The sequence below is a fragment of the Varanus komodoensis genome, unplaced genomic scaffold (genome assembly GCF_004798865.1).
Source record: "Varanus komodoensis strain SLA01 unplaced genomic scaffold, ASM479886v1 scaffold34_3, whole genome shotgun sequence".
NCBI lineage: Eukaryota > Metazoa > Chordata > Lepidosauria > Squamata > Varanidae > Varanus > Varanus komodoensis.
Genome location: NW_025335855.1, coordinates 1355983 through 1371021, shown reverse-complemented (window position 1 = coordinate 1371021; position 15039 = coordinate 1355983). Strand labels below are relative to the sequence as shown.

The 15039-nt window shown below is 52.1% G+C and overlaps 1 protein-coding gene across 1 annotated transcript in view; it reads right to left on the bottom strand.

The window, feature by feature from the left end:
• Positions 1 to 3285: 3285 nt before the first annotated feature.
• TMCO1 (transmembrane and coiled-coil domains 1) overlaps positions 3286 to 15039 on the bottom strand; it is a 12200-nt gene continuing 446 nt past the window's right edge. The window contains exons 2-8 of the mRNA XM_044439392.1: positions 15022 to 15033; positions 13138 to 13215; positions 11221 to 11280; positions 9458 to 9504; positions 7547 to 7614; positions 5420 to 5564; positions 3286 to 3706 (exon numbers count right to left, since the gene is read on the bottom strand). Of these exons, the coding sequence (XP_044295327.1) occupies positions 3608 to 3706; positions 5420 to 5564; positions 7547 to 7614; positions 9458 to 9504; positions 11221 to 11280; positions 13138 to 13215; positions 15022 to 15033 (509 nt within the window). The 3' untranslated portion in view covers positions 3286 to 3607. The remainder of the gene's footprint in view (positions 3707 to 5419; positions 5565 to 7546; positions 7615 to 9457; positions 9505 to 11220; positions 11281 to 13137; positions 13216 to 15021; positions 15034 to 15039) is intronic.

The window sequence follows — 15039 nt, the reverse complement described above, 5'->3', positions numbered from 1 at the left end:
CCTGCATCACGCACCGGCCCCTCCAGGTGAACGAGTCTGTGCGAGGAGAGTGCCAGCCCCGCGTCTGGCGCATGAGGCTTCTGGGAGGACAAGGCCGCAGCTGGCGAGGCCTTCCTGCAGCAGTGCCTGGGAACCCGGGAACAGTATAATCCCCAAGACAATTTGGAAAGGCCTCCTTCGGTACATGGGAACAGAGTGAAGCCATGGCCTCAGTAGGAAAGCTGCCCTTCCTGCCCCCAGGGTAGCGAAATGGATCAGGGGTTTTATTATTCCATAACGTGCCATTTTGCGGCCTTGTTCCGAAGCTCTGCTGCTGAAGACACAACTGCGCTCGGCGTCGGCTGTTCTTCGCCTGCAGACGTGAGGGTTGGGGGCTGAAAGACGGAGGGGAAGCAGTGGGGCGTGAAAAGGTAAGCAAGTGAATCTGTGGGCTATACGGTTGAGATAGTGTGTGTGTGTGGGGGGGGGGTCCCTTAAACTATGGTCTGTCTGCTTGCTGATTCAGTTGACGTCTGCATCACCCAGTGGTTGAAGCTCTCTGGCCAGTGTACAGCAATCCATGTGACTTTTGGTGTACATGTGAATTTGCAAGAACCTTAACACATTTCTTCAGCAGAAGCCTTTCGGATTCTAAAATTTCTTCTTTGAATCACCTGACACTAGTGTGTGCCCTGCAGGCACCACACACTTGTGCCCAAGCTTTCTGTATGCGGTTACGTGCACACATTCCTTCACAACATGCACCTCTGTTCAGGCATGCTGGTGTTTTCCAGCTTACATTTGCTTATAAAGTGTGTCGTGCGGGTTGTTTGAAAATGAGCTTTCAGCCCTCCTCATGGAAGAGGGCTGTCTTTGCATAAAGAAGGGCAAGTCTCATGCATGGACAGAGGCCAACAATAAATCAGCTTACACTGCCCTAAATGGGTTAGCCTTACTAGATTAAAGTTTCGAAACAGAGGGCAGGGGGGTGTTTTGTGTGCCAAATGAACTGGATTTCCTTAAAAATATGAAGTAGGAGTTGCTTTTTGCCCCATTTCCTGCCACACCCCAAACCTTGGCTATCCAGATTTGCGAATTTTGCAGTTGACTGCATGAGGCATGTGTTCAGCTGTGATTAGTCCACCACACTTTTCCCCACCATGGAGACTTCAAGAGGCAGCTGAGATTGAGGCATGTTTGGAGAGCATCACACTGGAGAACCTGGTTCAAGCTGACGTGTCCTGTGCTGCCCCCTGGTGGGTGGTTGCAGGGCACAGCTCAGGCTTCCCCGTGTCTGTTCATTTCTTTTCCCTTTGTCTTTTTTTCCCACTCATGTTGTTTTCCACTCATGTCTGGAGAAATCCACCTCCCACCACATGGCTTCAAACCGGGATGCCTGGGGGAGGCACTGCCTCCAGAGGAGCGAAGGTGACCAGGAGGAGCCAGCTGGCCTCTTACACTGGAGGGGAGGGGAGGGGAGGGCCCCACCACCCAAGACTGCCCCACAGGCAGGGCCCAGCATAACCGGGCCTCCAGATGACAGCAGCAGCAGTCTGAAGAAACGGGGGGCTGGAGGAGGGAGAGGTGAGGCTGCGCGTGAGTGCAGTGTGCGTCTGGCAGCACAGGGCTTGGGGGGTACTCTGTGGGGGAAGGGGGAAGGTGGGACTCAGACCCGACTCTGTGCTCAGTTTTCTGGGCAAGTTCTCCGTCTGTTACGCTCGCTCTTCGTCTTCTATGGAATGGGCTTCTGAGAACAGCTCAACACAGCAGCGATTCTGAGAACAGGCGCGTTCCCTTGGGTAGCCATTTTGCAATAATGCCTACAAAACCTTTTCAAAGTCACAAATGTCCTCACCAGGCTGGCAGTCTCTGGTTATCTTTAGTCTAGATTTGGGGCAGCTAATGAAATTGACTGAGATTCAGGACAGAAAAAAGCAAGCACTTCACATAAAGTGCAACTGTCAGGCTACACTGCCAAAAAAATTAGATAGTTTTGATAGATAAATCTATCAATAGCCGTTTCCCAACAATCAGTTTAATGGAGGCTCCGTGTTTCATGAGCTTCAGATGCTAGAGACAAACAAAAGGAAACACAGAGACAGAGCGCATCAGAAGGGGCCTCCCGGGCCATCTAGTCTGACCCCCGCTCCAGCCGGCTCCGCTCACGACATGCGCGCTTCACTCACACATCTGACAGCAGGATGTCAAGCTAGACAGACCTTTGCTCTGATCCCGGCAGTTCTAATGCTTTGGAAGTGGGGCGGTAACCTCGGAAGGGGCCCCCGACGGGCCTCAGCAGCACGGGAGGCTCAGTGTTCACCTTAGCAGTCAAACCCTGGCTTTCCCGTCCCTAGCATCTTTGTGCCTAGTAAAAGCATTTTCCTGGGGCTGTTCTAATCTGCTTCTAGCAACACTGAAACCGAAGTGCCTTGTCATTAAGAACCAAGGCAGGCGTGCTGCATCAGAGCACAGGCTCCTCCGGCACAGCATCCCTTTTCCCCTCAGCAGCCGACCAGGGGCTCGCAGGAGGCCCACGCGCAGAGCACAGGGACAGCAGCCCCATCCTGGTGCGGTTCTCCAGCAACTGGCGAACAGACGTTCTGCTTTCCTGATTCTTGCGGTAGCATATTTAGTAATTATTCCCCATACATTTTAAAGCCACCTAAGCTGCTGGGCATCAACACCGCTACTACTGGTGACCTCCTTCCTTTCGCATGCCCTAAATCACCCACCATTGAGCTCCCCTAGAAACCCCGCATGACCTAGTTTGATGAGAAGGAAAACTTCTACCCACTGCCTGCACAGCACACCTCCACCGTACCCGCAGGAATGAGCCCCGGCCAAGGGGGCTGCCCCTCCCCTCGGGCCTTTATGACCTTTTCTGCCCTTGTCCCAGCAGGGCAGGATCCTGCTTCAGAAACGCCATTCCAGCTGTGGCTCCAGCACCAAGGAATGTGCCAGCATCCAGGTAATGGCGGTGGCACCTGGACTCGCATTCTCTTTAGATGAGAGTTTGCCCCCTCATGGCCACTGCAGTGGGCTGCCCGTGCATCGAGCGAGACGGAAAGCGCGCTGCGCTCTAGAAGAGCAGGCGAGATGCGAATCCGGACGGTGGTGTGCCCTCAGGTGCGGCTCACACTTGGCACGGCGATCGCTGCTTGGATGCAAGGCCAGGCCCGACCAGCGGAGTGCAACTGAAACACGCGGAGGAAAGCAAGGACTGATGTGGCAGCCCTCTGCGGATTGAAGGCCTTTCTGAGGCAATTTCTACCAAAAAGCACAAAAGAGTGAGCTGAATCAGCAGTATACACAGAAACCGAGCACAATTCTTTATTTTCACGTCACATGGCAGTCTTCCAGCTGGATGCTACTTGTATGGCTCAGTCACTGTTCTTTAGCCATTTTCTCATCAAGTGGAACTGCTTTTCTGAAGTTTTCCCTGAAGCAAGGCAGCCCACCAAGAACTACTGACATATTTCTCCAGTAACGCCAAGCAGGATGTAGGATTTGCCCCTGATGAAACACACAGTTGCCCTGAGCCAACCAAGCCCTCCCCAGAGTCTCCGCTTCTTGCAGTGAGAACAGTTTTCCGGGTTCCGCTGGCACGCTGCAGATCACTCGATTTGCATCAGGAGAACTTCCCAGCCTGAGGTGGAGGGCCAAGGAATCCGCCGGCCTGCTTGGTGGCCGCTCGGGAAGGGGCCAGGCCCAGCAGCTTCTGAATGTTCTGGCAAAGCACAGAAACACAAGCACTGAGCGTGGTATGGAATACAAAGCCAGTTTTCTCAGAGTAAACGGCCAACATCTTGCTCAGCCTCACAAAACTGCTGCTCTTTGGTTTACTCACTGTGTTACAAGTGCTATTTGGCACAAAGCTGAACTGAGACTGTAGGGACAGCCTGTCCTGCCTCTTGACTGAACGGTCCTCTCTGTGGGGGAATCAACGGGTGTTCCATGGGTACTGCTCCACACCACTGAGCCTTCAGTGAGAGGAGGCCCAGGCCGGAGCATGAGCCCAGCGAGGGGTCGCGGTCTCCAAGGACATGCCCACGTCTGGAGACGTTTGCGACTAGTGGCCAAAGCTGCCTCAAGCTCACGGGTGACTCACGCAGGGCCTCCCGAGCGGAGCGTCCGCAGCCACATGTGCTCTCCCTCCGCAGTCCAGTGTTGCCCTGGACACATCCTGGAGTGCTCGCATCCCGCCTGCGGGAGAGCCCTTCCCAGCAGCAGGAGCACCAGCCTCTGTCTCAGGCCCACGCAGCCTCAGTCCAGATAGTGAGGAGAGCAAATGCGCTCCAGGGAAACCGGGCTTTACGTTATGGCTCCTAGGCTAAGCCTGTGTCACGTGGGTTTTGCAAAGAGGACTCTCCCCGACAGGCCCAAACACGCTGCCCCCAGTTCTTTGGAGGAAGGGTAAAATATGCGATTAATACGTTGGCACAGTAGAACTCTCTTTACCTGAACAGGTGAACTTTGCATCTTTGAATGAGACTTAAAAGGTCCTAAATGGGTGTTTTAAAACCTAGATGACAATGTTAAAGCTGCTCTGAGATGCAGGAGCTCAGTATTTTTTCAAAATATAAACAAGTTTCTGGCCATATTGCACTCTGTTCCATGGGAATTGCTCCCCCTCGCCAATGTCCCACTCTTGAGCAAGGCTGGCGCAGGTTTGGCGCTTCTTCCCGGATGACATGGGAGGAGCCAGAGGGCTATCCACCTAACCACAAAAAGGCATGGACACTCTTCCAGGGAGATGCCATCCCTGCCAAAACGAGCGAGCAGCGGAAGGCAGGAACCACCTGCCGCTCAGTCCTCCTCGCACTCCGTCTGAGTGACCAGAAACGGCACGGTGAGCCACAGTGCAGCTTCAGGCTACCAACTTCTCTGCATAGGTTCAGACCAGAAAAATCTGCACCCCTGAACTTTAAACACCAAGTACCGCACCTCTGCCTACTGCGGGTTTTGCTTATATTATTACGAGGAGCTTTGCCAGCCTGGCCTCCAGGCAGGCACTGGCCGAATCACAGCACAGCCGCTCCGGTTGCTCCCTGTTTTGGGGAGTAGAGCCAAATTCTTATTTCAGCCTTGAGTGCCGCTGTGCGTGATCAGAGATTACAAAAAGCAGATTAGGAGAGAACGGAGTAATCATTTTGAGGCGTTCTTAGCAGAAGGAGCCCCCTCCTCCCCTTTTGTGTTTGCATTATGAGGTGAACCATGGATGCAAATATTCTGCTAGTTCGGCTGAACGTCTATCAAAGCACCGTGGCTGCTCGACATGGGTATGAAGCAGCAACAGCTTGCTAGAGAAAGTCACATGGAGACCCCAGAGCTCAAGTGGCAGGAAAAGTCCTGTGAGTAGCAGGCTTTCTGCAGCTTCGCGCAAGCTAGAGCCGGGCCCTGTCAGAAGCAGGGAACGTGAATAAAGCAGCGCGACTCTTACCTGCCGAATCGACATGGTGCAGAGAATGTAGAGGAAGATAAAAGAGCAGTCTGTGTAATCCTCACCCAGAAGATTGCGATGGGACAAGCCCTGGATGTAGGAAAGGGGCACGAAAGGGAGTTTTGCAACCACTCGACCGTCAAATCTGGAAAAAGCAAAACCGTCGCCATTACCAGGGCTCAAGTCCGCTCCACGCTAACCCAGCACACAGGGCTGCGCTTTGCCTGCCATCTTCCAAATTGCCGCAGGTTCCACACACAATGCATCCCCTCTCCCCTGCCAGGGCGGCGGTTCGGTGGCACGTTCCGGGCACCGATGCAGCTGCCCCTCCTGCCGCTGAGCAGACTGGGCTGGTCTTAGAGCTGCAGTGACTGAACTTGGGAAAGAGCCTGCGGGGAAGACGAGTGCCTGGAGCAAGTGTGGGGAAGCTCGCAAGCTCAGCAGCGGGGCCAGGAGCATCCCCCTGCAAGCGCCACCGAAGGCACAGGAGAAGGCACCGTGCTGCAGCAGGAAGCTGACGGCCACCCGAGAAGCTGGGTTGAGGGAGGGCTTTGGCTGGAAGCAGAGCTAGGGCCCTGCGGCTCCCCAGCCAGGGGGCCTCCAGATCGGCTCCCCCCATCAGCCTGTGCCACCACAGGGAAACGCTGCTGTGGGGCCCCTGCCTCCCGGTGGGCAGCAAACAGCGGAAGTGCCCTGCTTGCCACCCAGGGAGAGAGACCTTCCCCCCACTGCCACGGCCCTCTGCAGTTCACTGTGCCGCCGCTGCAACGATGGTGGGTCCACGTGGCGGACTCTGGCAGAGCCACCGTGCCCTCAGCTGCATCCGCGGCCGCGAGGCACGGCAGAGCAGGTGTTGCATCCCCTGAGCCTTAACCTACCTTCCCAAGAAGGTCGGCCTGGGGGGCCAAATCTGTACCACCAGCCTGCCTGAGCAAAGCTTGTGCTGCCGGAAGCAGCAGAGCAACAGCCGGCTCAGCACAACCGCGTGGGGGCAAACGTCCCAGCAGAGGGAAACATCCGAGCACGAGGCCCTGAGCACTTTTTGTCAGGAGCCAACGAGGAAGGGTCCCTGTCAGGCAAGGCAACGTGCACCTGCCTGTTTCAAGGTGCTGGCAGTGCAGAAGTACCGGATGCACTCAACTGCTTTGGAGACAGAAGTGGACCACTGAATTCAGGCTTGTGCTAACCTGCATCTTGCACCTGTCTTCCTCGAGAGATGACTACAAGGAGCGAAGCATTCTGGCAGAAGACACAGGAATGGGTGTTTGTCTCACTTTGCTAGCCCCCCCCCCCCCGTGGTCTACATGGTTCCTGCCTTCTTTTCTGGACACAGCTAGGAGGGGGAAATGAGCAGGAAGTATTTCAGGGAATGGGCCCAACGCTCTGACATGGTGAGGGACACAAGCCAGCTGCTGGGGCACCAGGCAGCGCAAGGAACGTCTCTTCCTCTTGCTCAATCCCAATCATTTCACAACCAAAAGAAAAGCATCTGGCAAGGAGGCAAATGCCCGCTTGTGCAGTGGAGCGAGCAGGCTCCATCCGGCAGACCCAGAGTGAGCCTGGAGGACAACTAGCTTGGCAGGGTGGCTTTAAAGGGGGCCCCTTATGCATCCAACAAGGACTACTCAGGTTGTTCACTGAGACCGGCATAAAGGCCGTGAATCCTCGCTGAAAGCCGAGACCATTCCCTTTTGCAGGGCTGGTTGAAAACGCGGAGGCCGCTCCACGTCCATCTAACCTGCGCATGTCCAGAAGTTCAACCTGGCTGCCTGCCCTGTTCACTGAAGCAGCAAACATCAAAGAAAGGGGCCCGGCCTCCTTCTTACTGGAACAACATCCTAACAAAACACACACACACACTGCCTGCCATCTCCAGCCCTCGAAGAGTTTCTCTCTAGCCTTGAAAACAAAGTATAGGTGCCCCGGTATTCCACGTCACAGTGGAGGGAGCCTCGCCACATGCAAGCCGGCGATGGCGCAGCGCTGTCTGCGCCAGCCCTCTTGCCTGCTCGGCAGATCTCATGTCGGGTTCTCAGCAAGGCACCGTTTGCTGCGAAAACAAACAGGGAAGAAGAGACAGGACAGTTTTAGAGGCAGTGCAAGAGAAGCAGGGCGGTGGCCACTTACATGGAATTGAACATTCCCATCAGAGCAGTGAAACAAAAGCCAATTGCAAACATGGACTTCATGCGAACCTGCAATCAAAGGGAAGAGTAGGACTTGTGAGTGTTTGACAAATGGGACTTTGACGCAGGAAGGCAAAAGATGGAGGGGAAAATCCGTTTCTGGGTCTGTGCGTGGACCAACAGCCAATCCTGGCTGAAGCGGCGAAGCCGTCAGGCATTTCTGCCTGAATATGCCAGACAAGGCCGCAGGCTCTAGAAGGCTGAGCGATGGGACTTAATGGCCCAGCTTCCTCATCCCATCTTGTTTCCTGCCGTAATGAAGCAAAGGTTATAAAATCTGCTTAACTTTAGATATCACCCAATAGCCAAAGGTATCTACCTACTTCACAAATAAGAGGTTGAACCCATAAAATACAAAAATGAAACAATAAACACAACATACAGTCTGAATTAAATGAAAATAGCCACCTTGCTCAAGAAAGGGCTGTTAGCAACTATCCTGCAGTTACTTAGATCAGAGAAGGGCACCTGCTGGCCCAAGAGCCTGGCCCAGCTCATCAATACACCTCCACCTCTGCCAGGGCCCAGGTCTGCTGGATGCGGAACAGCATCCCCGTCACCTCCAGTTAACCACACAGGTAACAGGATTCCCCTTTGCACGCTGCTCGCTCTCCCAGCAGAGGGCACACGGGTGGCAAAACGCCCTTACACCGCCATGCCATCCTGTGCTGAGCAGGGGGTCGGAACAGACAGCTTTCTTGGCCCCTCCATCTCTACCAGTCTGATTGGCCCTGTAGGGGAGGGAGATGTAATCCTCCAGCCCAGCTCGGTTCCCTCCTCTAGCTGAACTTTTCTGGGTACAGGTAAAGTTCCTGCATTAATGGCCTAACCACAGCATTTTTCAGAAAGGTGGTTCTACTCTCCTCGCTCAAAGAGGAATGTATGATCTCCTGGACCCAGCCAAATATCCTCTCCTCAGCTCCTATGTCATAAGCCAAGGGGTCAAGGATCAACTGAAAGCTGTTCCAGTGCATCTGGTGAGCACCTTGTCCAGAACATCTGGAACTCATCCAATAAAACGACCAGATGGTGTTCTGGATACGTCCACAAATGGCCTGCTCTTCACATGAGTCTTCTGCTCACAATTTTCATTAAGCTGGGCATCCTTACCCAGAAGTTATACTCTGTTCAATATAAGGCAGTATTTCCAGCCGCTGTTGGGCCTGAGTGAGTAACATTCATTAGACCAAACTGGCAGACACTGTCCGCACACTGAGAACCTCACGAGTTCACTCACTGGCTGGCTCTCAGTGCCAAAGCTCCCACAAGCTACGCCCCATCTTGCCATCTGCTCCCCGCCTGTGTGTGCGCACGTGGGCAGGGTGTCCATTCAACTTCAGTGCTCGAATCACTGAATCACGTTGTCCTTTTACTTGTAATCCTGCACCGTTCATTTATGGCCCTCCAACTCAAGCCATGCAAAGAGGAGCAGCAAGCTCTCTCTCAGCAACGTCCTCAACGGCACGTCGCACAAGGCTTCGCACAACAAGAATGGCAAGAGGAGGAGCCGGGCACAAACAGCAGGCACGAAATGGGCCGCACAGAGCGGGCGGCAGGGGACGCAGCACACCAGCGCGCTGCTGCCCGAGCGGCACCAAGTACGTGGAACCGAGCGAAAGGCAAGGGGAAGTGAGATGATCGCGCCGTGACTGGAGGGGGGAGCGTGCTGAGCACTGTGCACACCGGGCTCCCCTGCCTACCGTGCGCATCAGGGAGCCGTCACAGCTTCCCCTTCCCACAGGGATGGGATCTAGGGCCACCTCCCATTTGTGGTGCGACGGGCCAGTTCAGTGCACGGCTCTTCCAAACAGAACCGCGACAACGCTCCCTCGGCCACGGCTCAGTCACTCACCATTGACAGGTCCCTATTGTTGTTCTTCAGTTTCTCTTCTTGTCGCTCTGAGAAACAGCGAGTAAAAAATTCTGATTACAAATGCAGAAGCTTGCTTCCAATAAGGCTCTGAGGAACTAACACAGCAAAGAGATACCGCAGGAGGGAAAAACGGGCTCCGAGCCACTTTCCTGGCATAATGGGAAGGCATGTTGGAATTCTGAACCGTTGAGCAAACTCAAACATCTCGAGGTTGCGAACTCGCTGTGGGTGCTGCGACAGCAAGAAGGCCACAACTGCCAACGCACTGGACACTGTGTAGGCCGCACACTCGCTCTGGCCACAGGCAAGTTCAGAACTAACACCCGATTTTGCAGATAGTACCATCTGCATAAACTAAATGACAATCGTAATATTCTTGTATAGAACCTCTGTGAGCCGTCTCCATTCCATGGGGAAAAAAACCTAGTGCTCTTCTTCCGTTTTAGGAGGACAGGCACAGTTTATTTCCTCATGAAAATGTGAGGATGGAACTTTTAGCCACCATCACATTTTTATCCTTGGAAAAGAATGTCTGTATTTTTTTTTGTTGGTATTTCAGTAACTATTCTCATTTCTCTTCTGTCTGTCTCTGGAGGAGAAAATTACAGTATGAAACCTTAAAATAAGTAAAATGTTACATTAATGTAACATTAAAATAATGTTTTATTTTTGAAAGAAAGTGGAGAGAGAGAGAAATACGAATGCAGAAGGCTTGCTTTTGTCACAAGGAAATACAGTGGTACCTCGGCTCTTAATCCGTTCTACGACCCTGGTTGTGACCCAAATTGGTTGTGACCCAAGTCAAATTTCCCTGTAAGATTCAATGTAAATAAGGTTAATCCGTTCTGGCCCCTCCGAATGTGGTTGTGAGCCAATTTTTGGACGCGAGCCAAATCAAATTTCCCCATAAGGTTCAATGTAAATAAGGTTAATCCGTTCTGTAACTATTTTTTTTTAAATCAGAAACCAAGTGACAAAGAACAGCAAAGTAACACAGTACTGTACAGTACAGTGGAGAACACTAACCTAGGTGGGGGGGAGGTTATTGTTTTGAGGGAGAGTCCCCCTCCAGAAGGACATTGGGGAGATCTTCCAGGGGTTTCCTCTCTGTCTCTTAGCTGCAGGGTCAATTTGGGTGGAAAATCTGTCTATAGTCACTTGTTTTTTCCTGCGCTGCATAACCCTCCGGAAATGAGAGACCACGTTATCGTTCATCAGATTCAATACTCTGTTCGTTAGAGTTATGTTGGGGTGGTGCTTCTCAAAGAAATCCTGGCACGGGCACGCTCCTGCAGGAAAGACGGGCCCAGCACAGCACAGCACAGCCGCGATCACGCACGTCTTCCCTGCACGAACGCAACTGCGATCGTGGCCATCTCCCCACTCAGGGGGGTAGGGAGATGGCCGCGATCGTGCTGGTTGGGAGGTGGGGGAGATGGTCAAGATTGCGCCCGTCTTTCCTGCAGGAGCGCGCCCATGATCACGCACATCTTGTGGGGGTGGGGAGATGGCTGCGATCTTGGTTGCTAACCAATGCAGAGCTCGCGATCCAAGTCAAAATTTTCATGAAATTGTTGTTCGCGATACCACTGTATCTAAATTTCCAGATAACCATTTTTTCATTGCATTCTTTAGAGTAAGCAATAGACCAGAAATGAAGACTTCCCCCTTATAAAACTTGACAAGGCCTTCCCACAAAACTGCACGCACATGCACATGCCAACATCAGCCCCCTCTGTTACCTATTTTCTTTTTCTGCTGTCGACCTGCTGATTCTGTTATGGTCTCTTTCTTTTTTTCCACTGTGGAGATAGACAACACAGTGAGTTCATCCATAAATATAGTAGCCACCTTTCTCTTTGCCTTCCAGATCTCTTCAAACATGTGTAATAAAACTATGACAGACAGGTAGGCTGAAAACTGCCCCTACCCTGCTGCAAAGAATGCCAGAAACCCTCAATTCTATTGCCATTTGGGAATAAGCATTGGACTCTTATTATTATATTGTGAGCCGCTCCGAGGCTTATTGTGATGGGGCGGCATAGAAATGTTTTAAATAAATAAATATTACATCCATTAATTATGTAAACCAGATACATTTTCCCAGGAATCCAATACTGCCTTTGGGGGAATATATAGCCATGCACCTTGAAGTACTATGGCAGGCACTGCAGCGCTTTTACATACACAACATTTAACAGGCAGCAGTAGTCACTTATTTTCAAAATGAGATGTTAACATGTATAGCAATTTGTTTGTTGCCTGTTATCCAGAGAAACATGAAAAATGTTCAGTGTCTGCAGTAGGAGGAGCCTCCCCGACGAGATCTTATGTTCTAAAATATGCTTCAAAGAGTAAGGAAAACGGGCTGGCTTGGCTGCTGCAGCATGACCAAGCTGCCTGATTGGAGCGTATAGCATGACTCGGTTCTGTCCTCTGTGGTGTGACACCAGGTCAGTCCAGCTGGAGGAGAGCAAGCCAGAAGGCAAGGGCCACATCACTTCCGAGGGCAGAATCCCTACTGCAGGCCATGAAGCAAACTGGAAGACTCCACTGACTGAGCATTTTGTGACATGCTAGACTAGTATTCTGGCATTGTCCAAATATGGTTGTCTGTTTAGACAGTATCTTAAAAATACTCTGAAACCCTATTACAGCATGTACACTTAGTTCAAGGAAATAAAACAACCTAATCATAAAAGAAGAGCTATGCTGGATCAGACCAAGCATTCATCTAGACCAAACAATGGTCAGCCAACTTCCTGGGGAACACAGAGACACAGGGCATCACTTAAATTACTCAACAAGGCTTTCTGCGATGGGGGCAGCATAAAAATGCTACAATAAATAAACAATAAACAACCAGAATACAGAGGTACGCCTCCTTTGATGTCAGAAACACCATAGAACCATCAGGAGTAACAACCATTGAAAACCTTCTCCATTAATTTGTCTAATCTTTTTTAAACCCATCCAAATTACTGGCCATTGCATCTTGTGGAAATGAACGCCATTGTTTAACTATGCAACGTGAGAAGTAGTGCTTTGGTTTATTCTTCCTAAATCTAGCAGTATCTAGGAAAAAAGTCCCCCTGTCTACTTTTTCCACACCGTGCCGAATTTTGTATGCCTCTGTCCTATCTCCTCTTGTCCACATTTTTCTTGAGCGAAATAATTTCCGTTAGCTTATAGAGAAATAGATCCAGCCCCTTGCCCTTTCTTCATTATTTCCTGTTCCACAATATTATTTTCAGAAGTGACCAGAACTGAACCAAGTATTCCAAGCAGTTATAGACATGTATAGAATACCATCATGTCTGAAGTTAGTAGAACACATATTTTGACACAGTTAACATAGTTTACAGCTTGTAGCCTCACAAAGTTTTTTGTGGGGAGTAGGGCAGTGGAAAAGACAATCTCTCCTTCCAGTGTAAATTCTCTCATTTAGCACTTGAAATGCTGATTCTGTAACACAACTAGCACCCCCGCATCCAGCCCACAAAGGGAGATGTAACCTGTACCTGCATACAAGGGATTCTTCCTTAGTGCAGAACCCTTAACAGGGATTCATTTCGTCAAGTCAAGCTAGCTAAGCTCTAATGCAGCCAGTGCAGTTCAGTACCACCCTGAGTCCCCTGATTTCTGGGGACAGCACTTACACTTTTTACTCTGCTTTTCCACCTCTGCTTTCAGTCTCTTATACTTGTCCGTTCTGTAAACCAGGACCCATGTTATGCCTGAAAGAAACAGCACAGAAATGCATCACACAGAGTATGTCTATGCCTCAAGCTGAGAGAGAAACCAGGCAGCATGATCTCCTAAAGGTACTCCAGAGCATTTTTCTGGTGGAAAAACAGGCTACAAATGAGTGAGTGAGTACTGCACACCTGTGAAGCAAAGGAGCTAGAGGGCCCTACAACTGCAGCCTGGTGTCAGCAAGTCTCAACCATCATTTGGAAGGAGAAGCCAGAAGCTGCCTGGAGGTGTCTTACCTAATGAGGGGGAAGGAAGCCCCTCAGTGACTCTCCATGCCTGATCACATGCATTGTTCTACCATCTAGCTAAGTTCCCCTTAATTATAGACAACTGTCCAACAGACAGTAAGACACAGAAAATATGGCCCCTCACTTGAGATGCCCAGGCTCTTAGCTGAGAACGGCACTTGCACCCAGTGTTCCACGCGGTGGGCCCTTTGTGTACCGGAACCTTCCAAGGCTCAGGCTTGGGTATACGAGGAACAGCCTTTCAGAACAGGAGAGTAAACTCTGGAGTGGGTCTGCATGCACCATGCACTTCCTCTCCCAGAAGCAGATGGTGTTGTCTAGGATCCTGCAATTCCCTAAATCTGCCTTCCAGAATGGGGAGAATGTGAATAACATTTCTGCAGCAAGACAAGAACATTGTACCTGCAAGGGCTTGTAAGGGCATCAATGGGTCCTGATGGAGCATATCAGTTTGTTTCCAAGCTGATATGCTCCATCAGTTTCTTTTGTTGGTGGTGATCAGTTATAAAGCCCTAAACGGCTTGGGTCCTGGCTACCTGAAGGAGCGCTTACGTCCATATATGCCCGCCCACCCCGAGATCAGCGGGAGAGGCCCTTCTCCGGGAACCCTCCGGGAACGTGAAGGAAATTAGGAGGGCGAGTACTCGGAGGAGGGCTTTCTCTGCGGTGGCGCCCAATCTATGGAATGCGCTCCCCAGAGAGGTCCGCCTGGCGCCGTCGTTATTTGTTTTTCGGCGCCAGGTGAAGACCTTTTCATTCAAGCGTCATTTTAATTGTTAATGTTATTTTTACTTTAAAGTTTTTTGGCCAGGACGACTTATTTTATACAGTTACGTGTATTTTATATTGCTATTTATTTTAATTTATTTATTTGTAAGCCGCCCCGAGGCTTCGGCGAATGGGGCGGCCTAGAAATTTTCTAAATAAATAACTAAAAAGAACCCAACCTCAAGTTTTCCAAGAAGCCCATGCTTTTCCCTTTTATTCAGGGATACAATGCATTTTAAAGGGAAGGTGCTGCTTAGGCATTCTAAGCGGAAGCAAACCGGAAAACGCTCCTGCTCCCGCACTCTAGCCAGCGGCGCTCTTCTCCGGGCCCGTCCACTTCAGGCGACGAGGCCGAGCGCCCCCCTCCGGATGCTCCGGCGACGGGCTCCCATACCGCCGTACCGGCCGGAACCCGTGGGAAGTACAGCCCCCAGCACGGGCGGAAGCCACGCGGTTGCCCCCACCCAGGCTGCCAACGGCCACGCCACGGGCCCCGCCGCTCGGTCCTCGTCGGGCCGGTGCGGAGCTGCACCCGCGCCCCTCTCCTCCCGAGGGCGGGCGGCGGCCCCGCGCAGCCCGCACTGGGGAGTCCCGCCGAGCCCCCGCGCGCGCGGAACGGGCCGCCCGCGGAGGAGGAGCGCCCTGCGGCGAAGGGGGCGGCGGGCCGCCTCTCCTGCCGCGGGCGCCGGGGGACGGGCTCGGGCGGAGGCGCTGCGGCGGCCCCGGGACGGCCGCCGTCGCGCGGGGGGGGCGGGCGGGCGCCGCACGTACCCTCGGCCAGCCGCGCGG